The 19,368-nt window shown below is 46.4% G+C and overlaps 5 protein-coding genes across 11 annotated transcripts; 3 read left to right on the forward strand and 2 right to left on the reverse strand.

The window, feature by feature from the left end:
* The first annotated feature begins 191 nt into the window (after positions 1-191).
* On the forward strand, positions 192-1,088 carry LOC6568176 (dnaJ homolog subfamily C member 30, mitochondrial). 2 transcript variants are annotated; one of them, XM_032740808.2, is made up of 2 exons: positions 266-802; positions 870-938. In XM_032740808.2, the coding sequence occupies exons 1-2, from the start codon at positions 299-301 to the stop codon at positions 873-875; spliced, it is 510 nt and encodes a 169-aa protein (XP_032596699.1). In that variant the 5' UTR covers positions 266-298; the 3' UTR covers positions 876-938. The 2 variants fall into 2 exon arrangements, with proteins under 2 accessions (XP_001994613.1, XP_032596699.1); XM_001994577.3 differs by having other exon boundaries at positions 192-1,088.
* On the reverse strand, positions 1,060-2,667 carry LOC6568175 (probable 18S rRNA (guanine-N(7))-methyltransferase). Its single transcript, XM_001994576.3, has 5 exons — positions 2,661-2,667; positions 2,095-2,160; positions 1,997-2,034; positions 1,375-1,940; positions 1,060-1,276 (listed from the first exon to the last, which is right to left on the reverse strand). Exons 2-5 carry the CDS (start codon positions 2,131-2,133, stop codon positions 1,089-1,091), a joined length of 831 nt encoding a protein of 276 aa, XP_001994612.1. The 5' UTR covers positions 2,134-2,160; positions 2,661-2,667; the 3' UTR covers positions 1,060-1,088.
* LOC6568173 (HEAT repeat-containing protein 5B) lies at positions 2,382-16,586 on the forward strand. Of its 5 annotated transcripts, none has more exons than XM_043215262.1 (8): positions 2,382-2,464; positions 7,449-7,865; positions 8,317-9,963; positions 10,036-10,309; positions 10,458-10,490; positions 11,066-14,828; positions 15,468-15,482; positions 15,783-16,586. In XM_043215262.1, the coding sequence occupies exons 2-8, from the start codon at positions 7,528-7,530 to the stop codon at positions 16,109-16,111; spliced, it is 6,399 nt and encodes a 2,132-aa protein (XP_043071197.1). In that variant the 5' UTR covers positions 2,382-2,464; positions 7,449-7,527; the 3' UTR covers positions 16,112-16,586. The 5 variants fall into 5 exon arrangements, with proteins under 5 accessions (XP_043071197.1, XP_043071195.1, XP_001994610.1 ...); XM_043215260.1 differs by lacking the exon at positions 2,382-2,464 and adding an exon at positions 5,932-6,115; XM_001994574.2 differs by lacking the exons at positions 2,382-2,464; positions 15,468-15,482 and adding an exon at positions 5,932-6,115.
* LOC6568174 lies at positions 3,647-4,989 on the forward strand. Its single transcript, XM_001994575.2, has one exon. It carries the CDS (start codon positions 3,871-3,873, stop codon positions 4,894-4,896), a length of 1,026 nt encoding a protein of 341 aa, XP_001994611.1. The 5' UTR covers positions 3,647-3,870; the 3' UTR covers positions 4,897-4,989.
* Positions 16,121-19,092, reverse strand: LOC6568172 (snRNA-activating protein complex subunit 4). 2 transcript variants are annotated; one of them, XM_043215263.1, is made up of 4 exons: positions 19,073-19,092; positions 18,544-18,941; positions 17,916-18,480; positions 16,121-17,745 (listed from the first exon to the last, which is right to left on the reverse strand). In XM_043215263.1, exons 1-4 carry the CDS (start codon positions 19,083-19,085, stop codon positions 16,583-16,585), a joined length of 2,139 nt encoding a protein of 712 aa, XP_043071198.1. In that variant the 5' UTR covers positions 19,086-19,092; the 3' UTR covers positions 16,121-16,582. The 2 variants fall into 2 exon arrangements, with proteins under 2 accessions (XP_043071198.1, XP_001994609.1); XM_001994573.3 differs by lacking the exon at positions 19,073-19,092 and having other exon boundaries at positions 18,544-19,046.
* Positions 19,093-19,368: the final 276 nt, after the last annotated feature.

The raw sequence follows: 19,368 nt of genomic DNA on the forward strand, positions 1-19,368 counted from the left end.
AATTTGCATTATCATTCGCAATTTTTTGCCACAAACTGAACGCAGTTTGGAACACGTTTTTGAAATTTTTAAATGCTTTTTAAGCAGAAATTTTAATGATGTTTTGCCGTACTCAAAATAGCGCATCGATTCCGCATCACCCGGAGATGTTCCTAATTCACTTGTTTCACTCTCAGTCCACCTCTAGGAGTATTTGACATTCACTGCGAAAACGTAAACAAACCCAGTGACTCGCAATGAATGTGATATAACAATAAAAACAAGCTTCCTTTGTAAGAGTTAGCACTTAAAGCAAGCGATGCAGCATCATGGCTCGCAGCTGTGCCGTCAGCTAGCACGCTGCCTGCACACAGCGACCGCCCAATGGCAGCTCAGCCATTACGATGCCTTGGGCATTGACAAGCGTTGCACACAGAACGAGATCAAAGCGGCATATTACAAGTTGTCCATGATTTATCATCCAGATCGCAACAAGGGAAGTGAAAGTGCTGCCAAGAAGTTTCGTGAGATCAGTCAGGCCTATGAGGTCCTGGGCAACTATCGTCTGCGTCGCCTCTATGACAAAGGAATCGTGCACACGGCAGGTGCTCAATATGCGCAAGATATACGTGATATGGAGCAGGAGACGGTGGTCGAGGACGACCCGAAAACAAAGTTCTACAAGTCACGCTTTCAGAAATCAAAAGTTGCCGATTCCGAAGGACGGACGCCCATCTACGATTTTGATGAATGGAGCCGGGCGCACTATGGCAAGAATTTTGATAGACGACAGGCGGCTCAGGAGAAGCACGAACGTTTGCGGGTGCAAAAGGAACAAAGTAGAGTATCAGGCCAAAACGATTTGGTGATGTTTGCCATCATATTTGCAGGCTTAGCCATGTACCTGATGTTCCTCGCAGAGAGCTCATATGATACGCCCAAGCGCAAGGCAGAAGATCGTTACAAGAGGGATAAAGTGGAAGCAGCGACAATTACAAGAGCTGACAAAGTCTAGGAAATCGAAAAGAGTCTAGTTCAATTTAACTTAAGCTTAACTGTTTTAAATAAATACGCAAATTGTACATTAAACTATATATTTGGCCACATCATCAGAAGCGTCCGCTGCGCTTGCGTGCTGTGTACTTGGTGTCCGGACGCGTCTCGAGGCCTTGGCGACGGCGACGCTCTTTTTTAGCCAGAATCCAATCGCGCGATTTTTTGGGCGCTTTGCCACGCGCTTCGCGGCAAGCATCGCGCTTTTTTATATAGTTAATGCGACGTTCTTCCTCCGCCGAGCCTGGAATAGAAGTGAAACAAAATATTTAATTATGGGCATCAGACCATAATATCCCTTAAATAACGGTATATGTTCATTTAATCGTCGAAATAACTTACCCAAACCTTGTGGCAGTTCCGCAGCGCCACCCGTCATCAGCACCAGGTAGTATTTCTTGGCCTTGGCCGAGTTGGGATAGTCCACGACCAGGCCGCCATAAAAGCCGGCCTTCATGGCCTGCGCTGTGATCATTTCAATCTGATCCGAGTTCTCCGGGTAGAACTGAAAGATAGCGCGAGCTGTGCGAGTCAGGCAGGAGAACAATGTACTAAAGAATTTCAAGAGGCGCTTGTGTGGATTGTGATAGGATTTGTCGGCATTGCAGAGCCATTGTAGAGCCGATATGGAGATGGCGCCATCGAAGGTGCCCGGCTTGAAGGGCATTCCCTCGCCCATGTCGCCCAGTATAACGTCACCGGCTACCTCGCGCTCCACCGCTATGTCCAACATGGATTTGGATATATCAATACCAATCCACATGTGATCGCTGTCCTCGAGAACGCTGCCCGACAGTCCGGAGCCGCAGCCAATGTCCAAAATGAAGCGAGGTTCATCATCATCAGGCAGCGCAAGCAGCTCCAAGGCGCGCTCTGCCATTTCCACCTGGATCTCTATTATGCGTGTGCTAAAAGAAAGCAAATAAATAAGGGCCCACAAGTAAACAAAAAAGCAAACAAGTACTTTGTGGAATATTTCTTCGCTTCATCGTCGTTGTAGAACTATAAAACAAAAGAAATTCATGAAAACCTGATTAACCTGATTGATTACAATTCACTTACTATTTCTGGTGGTGCTGAGTGCTCTGGTCTTCTAGCCATTTTACTATATAAAATCTGATTTAAACGCTGTACAAATTAGGAGTATAAATGTTAAATAAAACCAAACATTGCAACACGTGCAATCTAATTTTATCGATGTTTATGCTATACAAAACAGCTGTTCGTTGCTAAATGTCGTGATTACTATCGTTTTGCCTAGCAACGATTATGGGGCCAGTTATCGATTTGACGCATACACAAACACATATCAACGCGTAGTGGAATCTGCTTAAAATTCAGTGAAAATTGTAATTATTGGTTTCAGTTGAAACCATTAAACATGTGATAGTTGCTTCTTACGTGTAGAAGTGAATACGCAAACTGTAAATCGGTGAGTTTGGCAAACAATATTCTAAGAAACTAAATGCAATGCAAACATTTGTGAATGCAAGCAACGCAACACACAGCGACGAGTGTATGTGTTTTGTGTAGGCGTATGTGTGTGATTGTGGGTGTGGGTGCTCCGCTGTCACTTCAGACTGTGACAACACGACACGACACCAATAATTATTGTTTTTAGTGCTTACGCGAATGTCTATTCACATTCACATTTAATTCTGTTGATTCCGTTAGAAAATGTCTGTATGTGTGGTTAATGTCTGGCGCAAAGTTCTCTCCCCAATCATGTAGAATTTTTGTGCCGTTTCGCTTATCCGTTATATTCTGCCGGCTTATTGACTGCGGCCTGGTGGCCTGTTTACCTTGTGCTATTTCTTTTTGTGGGCTTGAGAAAGCGAAAACACTGCCTAGACATGAAGCAGAATAACAACAACAGTGTCTGCCTCGGTGGGTACAACAGGTTTGTGCTATCTCGCTCTTTTTCACTCTCTGATTGTCAATCCATAGTCGGTGCTGTCGATTACAGTGATCGATAACGCACGCAAATGTAATTATCAGTAGCTGCCCAACCATGCAGTTCACCTCAAACTGCATTTTGATGTAATGCGTTTTTATTTTCTTTTGTGATTGCGTTATATTGCCGAAAATTCAGGTTTATTTGTTTGCATCTTATGAATATTAAAGTGGTACACTCGCCCAAGCCCAAACTGGTTTATGGCTCACACTTAAATATCTTTTACTCTTTCCAAGAACAACGCTTGAGGACAACGCCGATTATCAAAAAAAAAAAATAATTTGACGCAACACAAATGCGGTCGCTGGCCTTTGTTTAACAAGTTTGCCACCAAAAATAAAAAATCCAACAAAAGCTAAACAATAAACTAAAGGGTGCACGAGTGCGAAATACTCTGCAAAAGATTTTTGGCAGGGCATCAACCCATAAAATTCTCGAGTCGAACGTATTTCTACAAGAAATCGTTAAAGATTAAAAAGCTAACGATAAAAATATTTTCTGAGTAATTTGCACAACTAGAAAAAATAATTATATTTTTATTCAATGAATAAGTTGTGAATAAATTGTATATTATTAACTTATTTTTCTTTTGAAACGATATTTGTCCTATAACGTTAATGTTGAAGGCTTCTGCAAATAGTTGGAATTAATTTGCTGTATTCTACACGTAACACATAGTTGCATAGTTGCCACCCTTTTATATAGCTTATGGCTACAGGGTATTCGACGGAAAAAACTTAAGCCGAGCATCCAATTCGAAAAACCAGCTTCAGTATCTAAATATTCTTTGCTGTCGTCTGCCAACTTTCAGTTACCAAACTGTCTTTCTGCAGCGCAAATCGTTTCACAAAAAACCACCGACTAAATATAAAATCATTGGTGAAATGCGCAGTTGGTTTCGATGGAAATTTGTGCTGTTGGAACTGTTGCTGCTGCTCGGGCTGCTTTCGCCTGGCCAGTCGGCCAATTTGCTAAACAGTTATCTGCCCGCCTCCATGCAGGCACTGGCCTACTACATTGATCTACTGCAATATGAACCGTTGTCCAGCACTACCGCAGAGCCGCCGTTCAGTGCTGACGGCCAGCCATATGTGAGCACCACACCCCTGACACCCACACGCCCACCGCCCTCTAGCTGGCTTTCCAGCACCAGGCCTACTGCTCGACCCAGCATCAGCACCACCACCACGAGAAGAAGCACAACGAAGAGACCGATGGGCAGCACCACTAGTTGGTGGCAACCGCCCAGTTGGTGGGAGACGCCACACCGCACATCTACCACCTCCAGGCCGACAGGGAAGCCCACACGACCCCACGGACCCGCCCTCTTTGCACCAGCTGCAAAAGTCAAGCAGGTGGGAGTGCCACTGGAGGGAGAGGCGCTCTTCAATGAGATCACAGAAGATTCCGATTTTGACAAGCTGCCATTTTCGCTAATCAAGGACATACAAACGGAGACACTGCACGATGACTTCACCAACGATGTGGAATCGCTGGATAACTTTTTGCGGCTCTACGATGATAATTATGGGCGTGCTGCCTTTGACTTTGAATCAGCCATGGATCGCTGGAGCAGCACATCGACGGCGGGCAAGAAACGTGTGCCGCCCACCAAACCCTATGTGGACTTTCTGCTCGTCTACGATCTGCTCAAGCGCGACGCGAAGGCGGCCAATTTGAGCAAATACGAAGGCTACTCGGAGGAGATGCTGCATCAGCTATTTGAGTTATCGAATGCCTCGTCGACGCGGCAGCTGCACACACTCTTCCATCGCATGCTAGAGCGTGGCGATATCCAGCGCAGCGATGTTGTTGCCCGTGTGCAGGGCATTCTCAAGGATCTTGGTAATCCGAATAGTGCCACTTCCAAGGCGCTCATCCATATACCCAGTATGCAGTTTTTGCCCTAGTTCTTAAGTCGACATTTTTTTGTCCACAAATCCAACACACATAATAAATTCTAATTCATAAACTATTCAATTTTAAGCGGCCGTTTGACACATTGACACAGTTTGACCTGCCCGCCCACAAACTTCGATTGGCGTGTGCGTGTGTAAGTCTGTCTAAGTTATCGATAACGACTTGCCAATTTTGTTGCAGGCGTTTGTTAACAGCTGTGACGACGTCATCATTACAACTTGCCCACACACACACACACGCATGCACACATATTACCAAGCGCAAGAGAGTGATGCGCTCTTAGCTGCTCTCTTTTTCGTTAACTTCTTGCCAGCAGCTTGTGAGTCGCTTGTGCCTAAAGATTTTATTAATTAACAGATTACGCATGAAATCAAAGCGAATAATGTCACGAAGATGTGAATAATAGGAATCTGCTGAGTCAGAAAGAAGAATCAAAATACAAAAAATAGAGCAAAATGAATTTCGAGTATATTTTACTACAAGCCAAAATTTATGAATGATGGATGAATTTTTATGATACATACAAAATTATTAGTAAAAATTATTTATTACTAATGAACAATTGTGAATTAAAGCACATATTTTATTATACGCATACATCAACCGGTTCTTCAAAACTCGAGCTATTTTGCATCATTATTTATATGTTAATGTGAATGGAGCGTGTGACGTCACACACTTGTTCGCCTAATAGCGCGCAACATCCCGCAATTCTCTGTGAGCCATGACGCTGGTGCCGTTATGGTTGGCGTTGACTTAGCCGCTCTCTGCTACTGCTGCTGCTGCTGCTTGCTTCCAGTTGCCGTTTGTATTTGGTGCGCGTAGCAAGTGCCGTGTTTCACATTGTTGCCTCCAATTTATTTTCATCACAAATACACATATTGAATTTTGTTGCAATCACTTTGCACATAATAAACGACAACAATTAAAACTAATAAAAGCAAATTGGACAAACTTAATGCTAATGGTTATCCAAAGAGTTGTGTTTTTCAAAATTATTTGCAATGCTTGCCTGAATGTGGCATGAAAAAACTTATCGATTTGTGTGAAAGTTGCAAGCGGCAACGCAGCTCACAATAATTGGGCATAATAAAGAAGCAAAAGAAAGTTTCCCAAATCAAAAGTCTAAAGTTGTGAATGCACAATGGAAAACTTAAACTTTGCACGCACACCGCAATTTCTGCGCAAAGTCATCAACGAGGCGCGCAGGTAAATAAATCTGGCTGCAACAGACAAAAACAAATGCAGAAACCACCACCAACACAATAACAACAAGCGGCAGACTGTACGGAACGGAACGGGACACGCGACCAGCAATGGGATGAAATTATTTTTGTTGGGGTGGTGGTCTGGTCTATGTCGAGATTTTCATGGCTCGGATGTTGTCTGCTGTCTGTGCTGCAGTTCTAGGTGGTTTTTTTTTTTTGTTCCTTCCTTTTTGGTTAGTAGTTGTTATTGCTGCACCTTACAGGTTTTACTTGTTTCCTTTTACGCTCAACTGACTCCCAACCACATGACTCAACTGCAGAGCGAGCGAGCGAGAGAGGGTGACAGAGGGGATGTGGGGAACTCTTACAGTTGCAAGGCGTCTTATGTAACTCGAGCTTTGCCAACGTCAATTGTTCTGCATGGATTTGATTTTTTCTTTCTTTCGTTTTTTTGTTTTTTTTTTTGTGTTTGCAAGAAACGCGCCACTCGAGCGCCAACCGCGAACAAAAGCCCCGAACAATCCTTTCGACCCTTAGAGCCCATTGTGTTGCATGCAGCAGTCATACATAGTCGTAACAATTGCCCCACAGCCGGCGAACATATAATTTTAAACACCACACAAGACAAAGAGGTTGACCCGTTTCATGTCTTTGTTTTGGGCGAACACCCTCTCATAACTTGGCTCCTCTTGACTTTTTGTATGCATGTGTGTGTGTGAGTGTATATATAGGATATATACTATGTATGTCAACTGCTTTGCTTTTTATCGCGCCCAAGGCGACAGCATGCACTTATCATTGAATGTGCGTCTCTCGCTCTTTCTTTCCCTCCTCTGCTTATGGGCTACAGCTTCCCGTTATGTTTGTGCAATACAATATTTAGTAAGAGTCATCGTATTTATTTAACCCTTGCGTATATGTGTATATACATGTGTGTGTATGTGTTTGTATGTGTCTGATGCATAACACTTTCAATTGAAAAGCTAGTCCAGCAGCCGGTGCGACCTTCTAATTTTTGTAGATTCGCCAGTTGGCAGGCCCAAGGTCAATGGCAATAGCAGAGGCTGCAAGTTATCGATAAAACAGCCAATGAAAACTGATCACACAGATGTTGCAAAATAACTGTAGTGTCTAGAAAGAGAGAGAGAGAGAGAGAGAGGTGAGCTTTTAAAAAGAGAGTGATGACTGTTTATCATCATTCCCACGCCACATCTGCACACATGGAATGACACATACATATATATATATATATATATATATATATAATATATATATATATACATGCCTTCGTACAAGTGTTTTAATTAATAATGAACATTCCATTCGCATTGCAGATCATTTATACATAGTGACGACACCGCAACCGCCAAAGCGGTAGCAGAAGACGCAACAGTAGCAGCACCACACGACGAAATGGAGCTCGCCCACAGCTTGACACTCAACGAGGAGGCACTCAAACAGCTGCCGGAACACAAGCGTGCCGTTTTCGAATTGGAATGGTTACGGTATCTGGAGAAATCTCTGCCGCACATGCCCAAGCATGAGATCAAGACCGGACAGAAGAAACTCGTGCAGCAGCTCTCGGAGCGCATACAGGGTGCACCGGGTCCGCCCATGCGTAAACTAATTGCCAGCGCCTTGGCCACTCTGTTCTCCGTGGGCGACACCTTTATGCTCTTCGATACGGTCAATGCCTGCAATGACATATTGAAGAACAAAGATGACTCGCCCAGCTATTTGCCCACAAAGCTGTAAGTAGAGTTGAACACTATGGAAGACTCACCCTCGGGCTACCGAAGACTCAATACCCATGCAGACTTATTCCCTAACACACCTTTTATGCTATTGTTTATAGAGCAGCTTTAAGATAATATCTCTCGAAATGGGCGACTTTTATTCCGATATCTCCAAAACCTATAAAGTATTTCTTCCAAGATGTTTAATTTTGAAAGATTGCTCTTGTGAAATTAGCCCGATGTTGACCAAAAATTAAATTCAGCTCGACACAAACTCTTATACAACCTGTAGACATAGTTTCTCCTATAGGCTTCAAAAAATGTGGGATTACCTTGCGTAGAAGTGTAGATAGGCGAAGAAATTTATATTTTTGAAGATTCGGAGATGTCTTCTCCTTCTCGAAGCTTAGAATATCCTCATAGATCATGCAATCGAATGCAGCTCATCCAATTCTCTCGCTTACAGCGCTGCGATTTGCGTGCTGGGCTCCATGTACGAGAAACTGGGACGCATGATGGGTCGCACCTACGAGGACACCGTGCAAATCCTAATACGCACGCTTAGGAATGCCGAATCACAGGCACGCATCGAGATAATGCACACGCTGGAGAAAGTTAGCGCTGGCATGGGCACCGCCATTTCCAATGTACACAAGGACATATACAAGGCGGCCAAGCATTGCCTGTTGGATCGGGTGATGGCTGTACGCGTTGCCGCCGCTCGCTGCATACTCAAGATGATATACAGCGCCCCGTTCCTATACCAAACGGAACTGGAGAATCTGGGTACGCTGTGCTTTCGTGCCTTCGACGGCAGCAATTATGAGGTGCGTTGCGCAGTTGCCCAGCTGCTGGGCACGCTGCTCGCCTACACCCAACAGTTGGCCGAGGCGGCGAACAACAAGAAAGCCGCCCAAGCGCCCGCAGCAGCCGCACTCCAGGCAGCTAAGGGCGGCACCTTGCGCCTGGTCTCACTGGACGAAGCGCTGGGCATACTGATGTCGGGCTTTTTGCGTGGCGGCGCCTCCTTCCTCAAGGGCACCGGCGAGATCATCAAGGGCAGCTCGGGCGTAAACCGGGAGGTGCGCGTCGGTGTTACCCATGCCTATGTGGTCTTTGTACAGTTCATGGGCAGCGTTTGGCTGGAGCGACAGCTGAGCACATTTCTGGCCCATGTGCTGGATCTGGTAGCGAATCCGAAAGCGGCCTGCTCCCATGTGGATGCCGTCTATTCGCGCAAGTGCATCAACTTTATACTGCGTTCCACCATTGGCAAAATGCTGGGTGAGAAGGCGCAAAGCGCCGCCTGCAAGGAACTCATCCATCTGGTGGCCAAGCAAATGAACTCCATTGATTTTAATCCGGAGAATGCCAAGGACTCGAACCAGGAAACACTCTTCAGTCAGCATTTGTTAGTCTGTGCGCTGCAGGAGCTGAGCTCCCTGTTTATAGGCCTGGGCACAACGGCACAGCAATTGCTCACAGATCAATCGCTGAATGCCATCGACGCCACCTGTGCGGTGCTGGTGCATCCGTGTGCCGCGGCACGTCTGGCTGCTGCTTGGTGCCTGCGCAGCTGCTGCATTGCGGTGCCCAGCCAGATAACGCCGCTGATCGATCGTTTTATTGAAGCACTGGAACAGATGCGCTCCTCACCGGAGGCTATTGCCGGCTATAGCTGCGCCTTGGCGGCCATTTTGGGTAGCGCACGGCATTCACCCTTGGGCATACCGCACACCAAGGGCAAGGTGGTGTTCAACTGTGCCGAGGAGCTGTTGCGCTCCGCTTCCCAGAATAGCCGCATGTCGCTGCATCGAACCCAGGCGGGCTGGTTGCTAATTGGCGCCATCATGACGCTCGGCTCGCCGGTGGTTAAGGGCCTCTTGCCGCGTATGCTGCTACTCTGGCGCAACTCCTTTCCGCGCTCCAACAAGGAGCTCGAATCGGAGAAGGCGCGTGGCGATGCCTTCACCTGGCAGGTAACACTGGAGGGACGCGCGGGCGCCTTATCTGTCATGCATAGTTTCCTCCTCAATTGCCCGGATCTAGTCAACGAGGACATAACGCGACGCCTACTCACACCCATTGAGAGCGCCCTGGCCATGCTGGTCAAGTGAGTTCACTTCATCCAACCGTTCAGAATCCTTCGTTTAAGTTTAATTAATATCTGTCTATCTGCTTACAGCTTGGCTACTGTCCTCAAGAGCTATGGCACCCAACTTAAAGCTCCAGCTGCCATGGTGCGTTTGCGTCTCTTTGAAACGTTGACTCTACTGCCGCCCACTGCTCTGGAGGCATCCTACACGCATCTCTTGCGCATGCTCGTCTCGGAGTTCACCTTGTCGGATAATGCAGCCAACACAACGAATTCTCTGCTGCGTACTCTTTGCCATGGCGATGATTCCATCATTCTGGGCACTTGGCTGCAGGAGACCAATCATCGCACCATTGAGGATCAGGTGTGTTTACAACCCAATTAGCTAGGCTCTGGGTGGTTGTCATAGTTTTTTTTTTTTTTTTTGTGAAGTGTACAAACTATAACACGTAACCAAATCTATCTTCTACCTCTTAAACTATTTCCCAAACTATTCACACACGTTTAACCAGATGGAGCCCAATCGCAAAGTCGATGGCGAGCATGTAAGTGTTGTCCCAACGTGTCCATAACTGATGAGATTCTTGATTTCTCGTTGACAATTCCTGTTTGCATGCACAATGAATCTTTATGAGTAGGTTTTTCAATATTGGACTCCTTGCTATTTGTATATATATTATTGTTAAATTGTTTATGTTTAAATCATTAGATTTAAGTAGATGAATCTCTCGTTTTAATTTCGTACTAATTTACTTTCTAAGCAGGCAAATTACTGTTGGTCTGATTTATAGTTTTGCGAGTGGCCTTGCTGCTGAATTTCTTGCTTTTTTTTTTTACATATTTTAAAAAATGTACAAGAGCTAGCGAAAGAAGGGAATTTTGAATATATCTACGTTGTATACCCTGGTTTCCTGGATTTGAGTTTGCATGCACAATATTTACTCATAGCTGAAGAGGACAGTAGCTGTTGCTACATTTTTTTTACATTTCTTACACTAAGCTAAGCTTTGCGTTTATTATTATTTGTTACGCTTTGGTTCTTATTACTCGTTCCCTAAGTTCAATTTAATTGCTTAACCATTGCTAATAAGTTATTCACCTTCCCTTATGCTATGCACAGCTTCAGCCGAATAGCGCTGCTGGTTCCGGCGCCTTGGAGCATGATCCCTGCTGCCTCTATCGACCCAACTGGTCGGCACAGTACAACAGCAATGCAATCAATCCAAGCAATGCGAGCAACAACAACATACAGCTGATTAACAGAGCACAACAATGCCCAGGACCGTTGCCGCTGGGCGTGGCCGTTATTGACATGGCCGTATCGCTGTATGGCACCATATTCCCCAAGGTGGCCAACAAGCATCGTCTCCAGATGCTGGACCATTTCGCCGAGTGCATTAAGCAGGCGAAGAGCAATCGCCAGGAGGCTGTACAAATGAACATATTCACAGCGCTCCTCTACGCACTCAAACAGCTGACGGACAGCAAGACGAGTCTTGGCCAGGAGGATGTGAAGAAGAGTGCAACGAATCTGATTGTCGCCTCGCTGACCAGCGCCAATTCCACAATACGCTGTGCTGCTGGCGAAGCCCTGGGCAGATTGGCTCAAGTTGTTGCCGATTCGCATTTTACAGCCGAATTGGCTCAAAACAGTTTCGACAAGCTGAAGTCGGCGCGGGATGTGGTCACACGGACTGGACACTCGCACGCCCTGGGCTGTCTGCATCGCTATGTGGGCGGCATGGGCAGTTCGCAGCATTTGAGCACAAGTGTGTCCATATTGCTGGCCTTGGGTCAGGACAGTGCCTCGCCGGTAGTGCAGGTATGGTCGCTCTATGCGCTAGCACAGATTGCCGACTCCGGTGGCCCCATGTTCCGTGGCTATGTGGAGGCAACGCTGACGCTGTCACTGAAACTGTTGCTCACTGTGCCCCATGCTCATGTGGATGTGCATCAGTGTGTGGGTCGTGTGGTCAATGCTTTGATTACGACCGTCGGACCCGAGCTCCAAGGCAACAATACAGCGGTGAGTGCGATGCGCAGCTCCTTCCTGTGCGCAGCGGCGCTGCTCCAGGCACACGCGGATCCCTTGGTTCAGGCGGAGGCAATTGGTTGTCTACAGCAACTGCATTTATTTGCCTGCAAATCGCTGCAGTTGGACACGCTCGTACCCACGCTGGTCAAGATGCTGGCCAGCAATTATTTTATTCTACGCAAAGCGGCCGTCGCATGCTTGAGGCAATTGGCGCATCGTGAGGCACGCGAGGTATGCGAACTGGCGCTGACCATTACGCCAGAGCAGTGTCCGGATCTGGTTATCACGGAGTACGGGTTGCCGGGCTTGCTCTTCTCCATGCTGGACACGGAAACGGATGCGGAGATGCTCAAGAATATCCACGACACATTGACATCCATGCTGCAAATGCTGGCTGCCGACAATCTAAGCAGCTGGTTGAGTCTCTGCAAGAAGGTGCTCACCGTAGCCGTCGAGAGTGGCATTTCCAGCGAGGAGCAGGCAAATCTAGTTGGAGCAACAGATACAGCCAGCAAATCTGGCGCTGGCGAACAACAACAAACCGATGACGATGATGATGAGGATGAGGACTATGCCGACGATGTGACCGAATATCGGGCCGAGGAGAACACCTCCACGCATCCCGCAGTGCAGCCGCGTTGGCCCACACGCGTCTTTGCCTCGCAATGCGTCCGGCGCATAATCGCCAGCTGCGAGGCGGCCAATGCGCTCCATTTCGATTTGCTGCAGGCCAAGGAGCAGCAGCTAATCAAGTCACGCAGCGGCGATTATCTCATCTTGCATCTCGCCGAACTCATACGCATGTCCTTTATGGCAGCCACCTCGGATTCGGATCAGCTGCGACTGGAGGGTTTGCGCACTCTACAGGAGATCATCGATCGTTTCGCTAATGTGCCGGAGCCCGAGTTTCCTGGCCATTTGCTGTTGGAACAGTATCAGGCACAGGTGGGCGCCGCACTTCGTCCGGCCTTTGCGACGGACACACCTTCGCATGTCACGGCAGCCGCCTGTGAGGTGTGCTCCGCCTGGATTGGCTCTGGTGTGGCACGCGATATCAGTGATTTGAGACGCGTGCATCAGCTGCTGGTCAGCTCACTGAACAAGCTCTGCACGCAGACGAACAGCACGCAGCTGTATAACGAGTCGATGGCAACGCTTGAGAAGCTCAGCATACTCAAGGCCTGGGCGGAGGTCTATATTGTGGCCATGCTGGGCAATGGCAAGGCGCCCGCCTCTCTGCTAACCATGACGCCAGCTGGTGCGGGCGGTACAGAGTTAGTCAGTGGCTTGGAACTGATGGACACAGATAATCGTGGCGAGAGTTTGCTCGGCCTGGTGCAGCCAGAGTTGCATAATCTCTCCAATCATTGGCTTGCGGCTATGAAGGATCATGCCCTGTTGCTGCTACCCCCAGAGTTCCAGTCGCAATTGCCAAGAGATGGTGGCTCCTTTTACACCACGGACACCATCAACTCCTCGAAGCCACACTATATGACCAGCTGGCCGCCAATACTCTATGCCGCTGCGCTCTGGCTGCGCGACGAGGGCTTTGCCAGGCATCAGGATACGCAAACGCAAGTTGAGGCCAGCAGCAGCCAACCCGAACCGGAATCGAATAATAATCATATAACGCATGGTTCACTATCGGCGGATCGGTTCCATATGATCTTTGGCATATGCATGGAGGCGCTGTGCAGCATGCGCAGCTCGGATAAGCCCAGGAATATTGTAAGTTGCTTGCGTGCGCTGCACAGCATCTTTGATTCGGATTGGGCGCGACGCCAGCTGATCAAGGATCGTGCACTCACCATCGAGCTGTGTCATGTGCTCCATCGCCAGATACTCACACGGGATGAGCTGCTCGTCCAGCTGCTCTGTGTGGAGATACTGAAGCAGACAATTCAGGCGGCACGAGAGGATTTGGAACGAAAACGCGCGACCACTGACAATGCCACTGAGAATGAGAATCGAAATGAGAGTGATGAGAATGTGGAACTGGGCGAGGGCAGCGTCATGCAGCCGGGTAGCTCCCATGTCTATGCCGTGCTGGAGGTCTGCCTGTGTCTCTTTGTGCGCCAAATACCTAGCCTGAATCCCAGCAAACAGTGCAATCTGCAGATGGACTATGCGTATGCCCGAAATGCATCCTTCTTTTCGGTCCTGGGTGATGACAATGGCCGTTTGGTGGCCATTGGTTTGCAGTGTGTCGAACAGCTGTTGGAGCTGTGCACGCCCAGCGGCGCCTTGACCATACTGCCCACCATACTCTACATGACGACGAGCATCATTCGCGAGATAGCCAACAAATCGGCCATCGATACCAGCATTCTGGCCAACACCTGTGCCGTCCAAGCAGCCCTCCAATGCCTGCGCTCTGTCTGTGTGCATCGCTGGGCGCAGCAGCCAAACACCATGGAGGATTGGCAACAGCTGCTGCAGAGCGCCCTGGCCACCATCATTGACATGACCAAAACGGCTGGCGACAATGAGGAGTCCAAGGTCGATGAGGTCACCATGCTGCTGGCCATTGCTGTTTTCATACTGAACACACCCGCCTCTGTGGTGGCTGCACCCTCGTTGCAATATCCGTGCATCAATCATTTCCGACAGTGCCTGCAGTCGGAGCATTTGTCGGTGAAACTAAAGTGCATCGAGACGACACGTTCCATTTTCACCAAAGCCGATCTGAAGGCTGCCACGCCCTATATTCATGCATTGGCGCCGCGCATCATCGAATCGCTGTACGCCGAGTCCAGTAAGACGCCAGCCAGCGACCTGGAACTGCAGGTGACCCTCGAGAGCATTGTGACCGTGGAGCAGCTAATTGAGCTTGCCGAGCCGCAGCATCGTAAGTAGCAGCCAAATACAGTTATACCCACTCTCAGGTCTATTCCGAATTGGCGCAGAAACTTATAGAAAGAAATAAGGCTTCCTCAAACTGTATAAAAACTAGTATGCTACGTTTTTTTCATCGGGCTAAGGTTTAAATATTTTACAAGGCAGGATTTTAGCCACATGACTTTAAACATTAAATCAATTGTTCTGAAGTCAACAAATTTTCCTTCTAAAAAAAAATCTCGCTAAAAAAAAATTGATAAAGTAAAAAAAAAATCAAAATAAAATAAATTCAATGTTAAGCTGAATAAAATTTCTTTAATGTTCCGCATTAAATATAATTACATTAACGAAAGCTACAGAAATGTACTTAAATATTAAATTTCTGTAAAAATCGTGTGCGAAATTCGGAACAGACCTATTGAAATGCGCAACTAGTGCGATCCTTTTTAACCCCTTACATAACACTGTCCGTTTTGAAATAGTGAACAGCGCTGCCAACTTGGCACATAACTTGTAAGCGTCGTCAAATAGTACAGTTTTTTCTTATATTCTGCTCTTGTTCTCTTCGTCTCTTCTCTTTTAACTGCTTTTACTCATTCATTTATCACACACACAAATTAAAAAAAAAAACAAAAAAACAAATCGTTAGGAAACTTGCTACAAGGTAAATAGATGCATTCACCAAAAAACCAATGTACATTCACATAATTCTTTGTTGCACTCGCAATATGCACAAAAGCACATAAAACACAATTTGTATACGTAATAATAAATAACAATTCTTTGTAGTCATAGTTGTAGCTGCAAAATATAGCGTTGGCTTTAAATGTCGTTACACATCGCATGCAAATTATCGATTGCTGTTATCGATACACAACACAGCGTAAAAATGCACCGTTAATTGTGTGTTGTCATTTGCCCATGACTTGTTTTTAATATCAATATTTCTTCGCACTCTTCCCAGATATACAAATGCTAACGCTGCTGGTGCCGGTACTCATTGCCTACCTGGCCGAGCCGAGCAAGTTGCGCACGCTGCCCAAATATCAGCGTCAGCTGCACGAACAGGCACTGCACTGGCTGCTCAAGATTGGACCGAAATATCCGCAGGAATTCAAGGCGTTGATGTGCCAAAAGCCGGAACTGCGCCAGAAACTGGAGGCAGCCATACGCAGCCAACAGCAGTCAATTAATCTCGCCCAAAAGGCCAGCGAGGCGCAACGCAACGGTTTGCTGTCCAAACCGCAAAAGCCGACGATCAAACTGAAAACGGATTTTAGTAACTTCCAATAAGTTAAACCATTTACACCATTAAAATATATTTATACATATACATATATATATATTTATAGCTATTTAATCCTGCTAATAGCGTGATTAACTAGAGCCTGCTAAAAGAAAAATGCTTGCAATTTACGAAGTTTGCATTTTTTTTTGCTATGAACTTAGTGAGTACCTAAAGAATCTACCCCGCATAAATACGTATATAAAATATAAGGGGTATTTCCACACGACTATCGATAATGTTGGGAATGCGCCGTATTGTTAGTTATTCTTATTATTATTATTATTATATACATATAAACACGTACATAAAAACGATATTAGTTATTATTAAAATTATTTAAATCAAAGTGTTGTACCTTGTACCTTGTAGACACAGTGACTCCAATGTCAGTCATGTTTCCAATTGACAAATTAATGAGAATTTCATGAGTAATAATTTTTTAAATAATTGTATGAAATAATTCATCCCTGGACAATTTAATCCGAGTGTATTTGGTTTTCCTCCTTAAGGTCAGTTGGTTCAGATTTCGTCCGATTCAAATCTTCAAATTGCTTGCGCGCTACTTCTACGGGAGTCAGGCCACTATGGTGTGTGTTTGGTTGAGTCTCCTGCTCTGGCGACCGTTGCCTTAGCGGTATGGTCTCTGCAAAGTCGACACTTACAGTTGGACGTGGCAGTTTCATTAATGCAGCCGGCAGCTCCTCGAACAGCGTTGTGTCCAGTCGGCTCAGCTGAGTAGTGCGATAGAAAAGAGTCCGTAAGCGTTGCCGGAACAACTGAACCGCTGGTTGCGATTCATCGTAGCTGATCGCTGGTTTCAATGCGGTCGCAGAATCGGCATCATTGCTACATTGCCCTGACAATATGCATATGGCCCGAAAGCCCATCATCGTTGACCAATTCGGCGGCAGCAATTGCGTAGACGATTCACTTACTTCGCGCGCAGGCAATTGACACAGCATTTTGTTAAATAAGCTACACAGCTGACTGGGCAGACAAACGCTTTGGATCATATTGACCTTATTTGCGGGTGGCTGGAAGCGCAGCGCATTAGCTACTGTGTGCAAATTACGTTCGTTGAGGGGCAGTGGTATTGGGGCCGCTGGCGATCGTAGATTGAGATTATAGGCATACTTGAAGTATTCATAAGTGGTGAGGACCTTGTCACTTAATGACTGCTTGCTTCTTGACTTCTGGACCGGTGGGCTATTGAGCATTGAGTCCGGATCGGCTTGCCATTGATGGAGACATTGCTCCCAATTGTCGGCGGTAACGGAAGCACTTTTATGCACCTTGCGACGTGGAATATCCGCCACCGTTGCATCTGGATGCTGCTCCATAAAACGCTGGATGACCATAGAGCGTGTGCGACAGCTGGTGCGCGAATGATTGCCCAAATGATTGGCACAATTCACCCACTGCGCGGTGCCATGTGCTTCAACGAAAGCAATCAGTTTCATATCATCACTCACCGACCACGAATCAGTCTTATGACGCTGCGCCAGCACATTGTTATAGCGTGTACGCAGCTGGACCATCGAGCGATTGGGGAAGAGCGTTCGTGGAATGCAATTAAATTTGCCATCGTATTCCTCAACGGCAGCAAACAGCATCACATCCTCTTTTTGGGTGAAGGGTTCTGAAGAATAAATGAATTACAAATTAATTACTATCTTTGATATATATGTTAAACAAATAAAAAATTAAACCTTACGTTATAAGGTTTGTGGATAGTCAAAATATTTGATCAGGATTTGTTTGCAAACAAAAGAGATGTTCATACAATATTTATCCTATAGGAACACTTACCGTGACTGATGCTGGGATGCAGAACATACAAATAGCGACCAATTAATGTGGATCGCGATCTGTTCGGAAACTGCTCGGCCACTTGAGACCAGTTAACAACGCCGTTAACCGTATTCTTTAAAACAATTGCCCGCAAACGTTCGCTATCCTGCTGACCCCATTTCATGGAGCTGGTTGGCTCCAGTTTACAGCGCAGCGCTGTCTGCATGCGCACAAAGCACTGATAGGCGGATCGCCGGTCCACCTTAGCCGCAATGGCTTCCCAATTTTGCATCTTGTGGTCCTTAGCGGCCACCAGCAAAATCTGATCTTCCTTGGCAGTCCATTCTTCACGCTTGACTTGCGGCTGCAAATACACAAGCCACATGGCCTCACAGCTGTACGACGAATGACGATGCTCCAGATCGAGTGTGCTGATCTGGTTCCAGTCAATGCTGAAGCTGCTGTCGGCCACTTTCAGCAAATTAGCCAGCGATTGCTCATGCAGATCGATGGCTTTACGTTTGCGCCACTTCTTGCCAACGGTTTGGACTTCAGTCGCTGTGTAGGCGGCATGATCCAACAGCTGCAAACGTAAATAAACGGATTGAGTAACTTGATGTACATAGGTACTTTAAATTCCATTTACCTGCTGCTTAACACCCATTACAATGTTTTTCTTGTCCATCACCGTCCAGACGTGCTTGGAGTGCATGTCGAAATCGGTGGGAAACATTTCGTTTCTGCAGCGCCGCTCATAGTCCTCATTGTTGGGACAACTTCGTCCATCTACATCGCGAAAATATAAATTACCCTTAAATCGAAACGTTCCACCGCGCAGCACAGCTCCACTCATTCCGACGATTTCATCGCTGCCCGCCACTCGTGCGTTGTAAGATCGCGTCTTCTGGCGGCTTATAAGTATCTGCTCGTTCCGTTCATAACGAGCACGGACTATCCGCTGCAGCTCCAGAATACGTTGACGTATCTGTTCGAGACGCCGCTGCAGATCCTGATTCAATTTCAAGGGGTCTGCATCGCTTTCAGCTGTGGTAGACAGTAGTGTTGTTATTTCTTGCACTTGCTGTTGGCATTTCTGCTTCAAACTATTCACATCGCACATTTTGATGTCGACCAAACAAGATTAGAATGTGTACTTCACACGCAAGTTAAAATACCTATTTTGTACATTTATGTCGCATTCAATAACAAACGCATCGCATTTGTCGATTTTTCATTACAAGAAAGCGATTCATTATCGGGTTTAACTGGTTCGATTAACGTAATGTTGGATTGATATATTTATCTATAATCTTGATTTTGATGTACTGCGTATCAGTCTAATAACGAAAATAAGCTAAAACTGCGCTTTTTGTACAATTCAATCAATTGTCTTCAACAGCAAATCGAGATATTTAACGAACAATATCGAATTGGCCGCCAGTGTGCACATATTGCAAACAGTTAAAAATGA

Source organism: Drosophila grimshawi, unplaced genomic scaffold, assembly GCF_018153295.1.
Source record: "Drosophila grimshawi isolate 15287-2541.00 unplaced genomic scaffold, ASM1815329v1 contig_311, whole genome shotgun sequence".
NCBI classification, from domain to species: domain Eukaryota; kingdom Metazoa; phylum Arthropoda; class Insecta; order Diptera; family Drosophilidae; genus Drosophila; species Drosophila grimshawi.

Bases quoted from the DNA above. Each gene is read 5' to 3' on its own strand.
- LOC6568173 (XM_043215260.1), top strand. From the start codon at position 6,051: ATGGAAAACTTAAACTTTGCACGCACACCGCAATTTCTGCGCAAAGTC. The intron at 6,116-7,448 runs GTAAATAAATCT...TTCGCATTGCAG, and splicing joins GTCATCAACGAGGCGCGCAG to ATCATTTATACATAGTGACG. The intron at 9,964-10,035 runs GTGAGTTCACTT...ATCTGCTTACAG, and splicing joins GCCCTGGCCATGCTGGTCAA to CTTGGCTACTGTCCTCAAGA.
- LOC6568175 (XM_001994576.3), bottom strand. From the start codon at position 2,133: ATGGCTAGAAGACCAGAGCACTCAGCACCACCAGAAATA. The intron at 1,941-1,996 runs GTACTTGTTTGC...GCTTTCTTTTAG, and splicing joins GCGAAGAAATATTCCACAAA to CACACGCATAATAGAGATCC. The intron at 1,277-1,374 runs GTAAGTTATTTC...CTTCTATTCCAG, and splicing joins GGAACTGCCACAAGGTTTGG to GCTCGGCGGAGGAAGAACGT.
- LOC6568176 (XM_001994577.3), top strand. From the start codon at position 299: ATGCAGCATCATGGCTCGCAGCTGTGCCGTCAGCTAGCACGCTGCCTG.
- LOC6568172 (XM_001994573.3), bottom strand. From the start codon at position 19,017: ATGTGCGATGTGAATAGTTTGAAGCAGAAATGCCAACAGCAAGTGCAA. The intron at 18,481-18,543 runs GTAAATGGAATT...TTACGTTTGCAG, and splicing joins TAATGGGTGTTAAGCAGCAG to CTGTTGGATCATGCCGCCTA. The intron at 17,746-17,915 runs GTAAGTGTTCCT...TTTATTCTTCAG, and splicing joins GCATCCCAGCATCAGTCACG to AACCCTTCACCCAAAAAGAG.
- LOC6568174 (XM_001994575.2), top strand. From the start codon at position 3,871: ATGCGCAGTTGGTTTCGATGGAAATTTGTGCTGTTGGAACTGTTGCTG.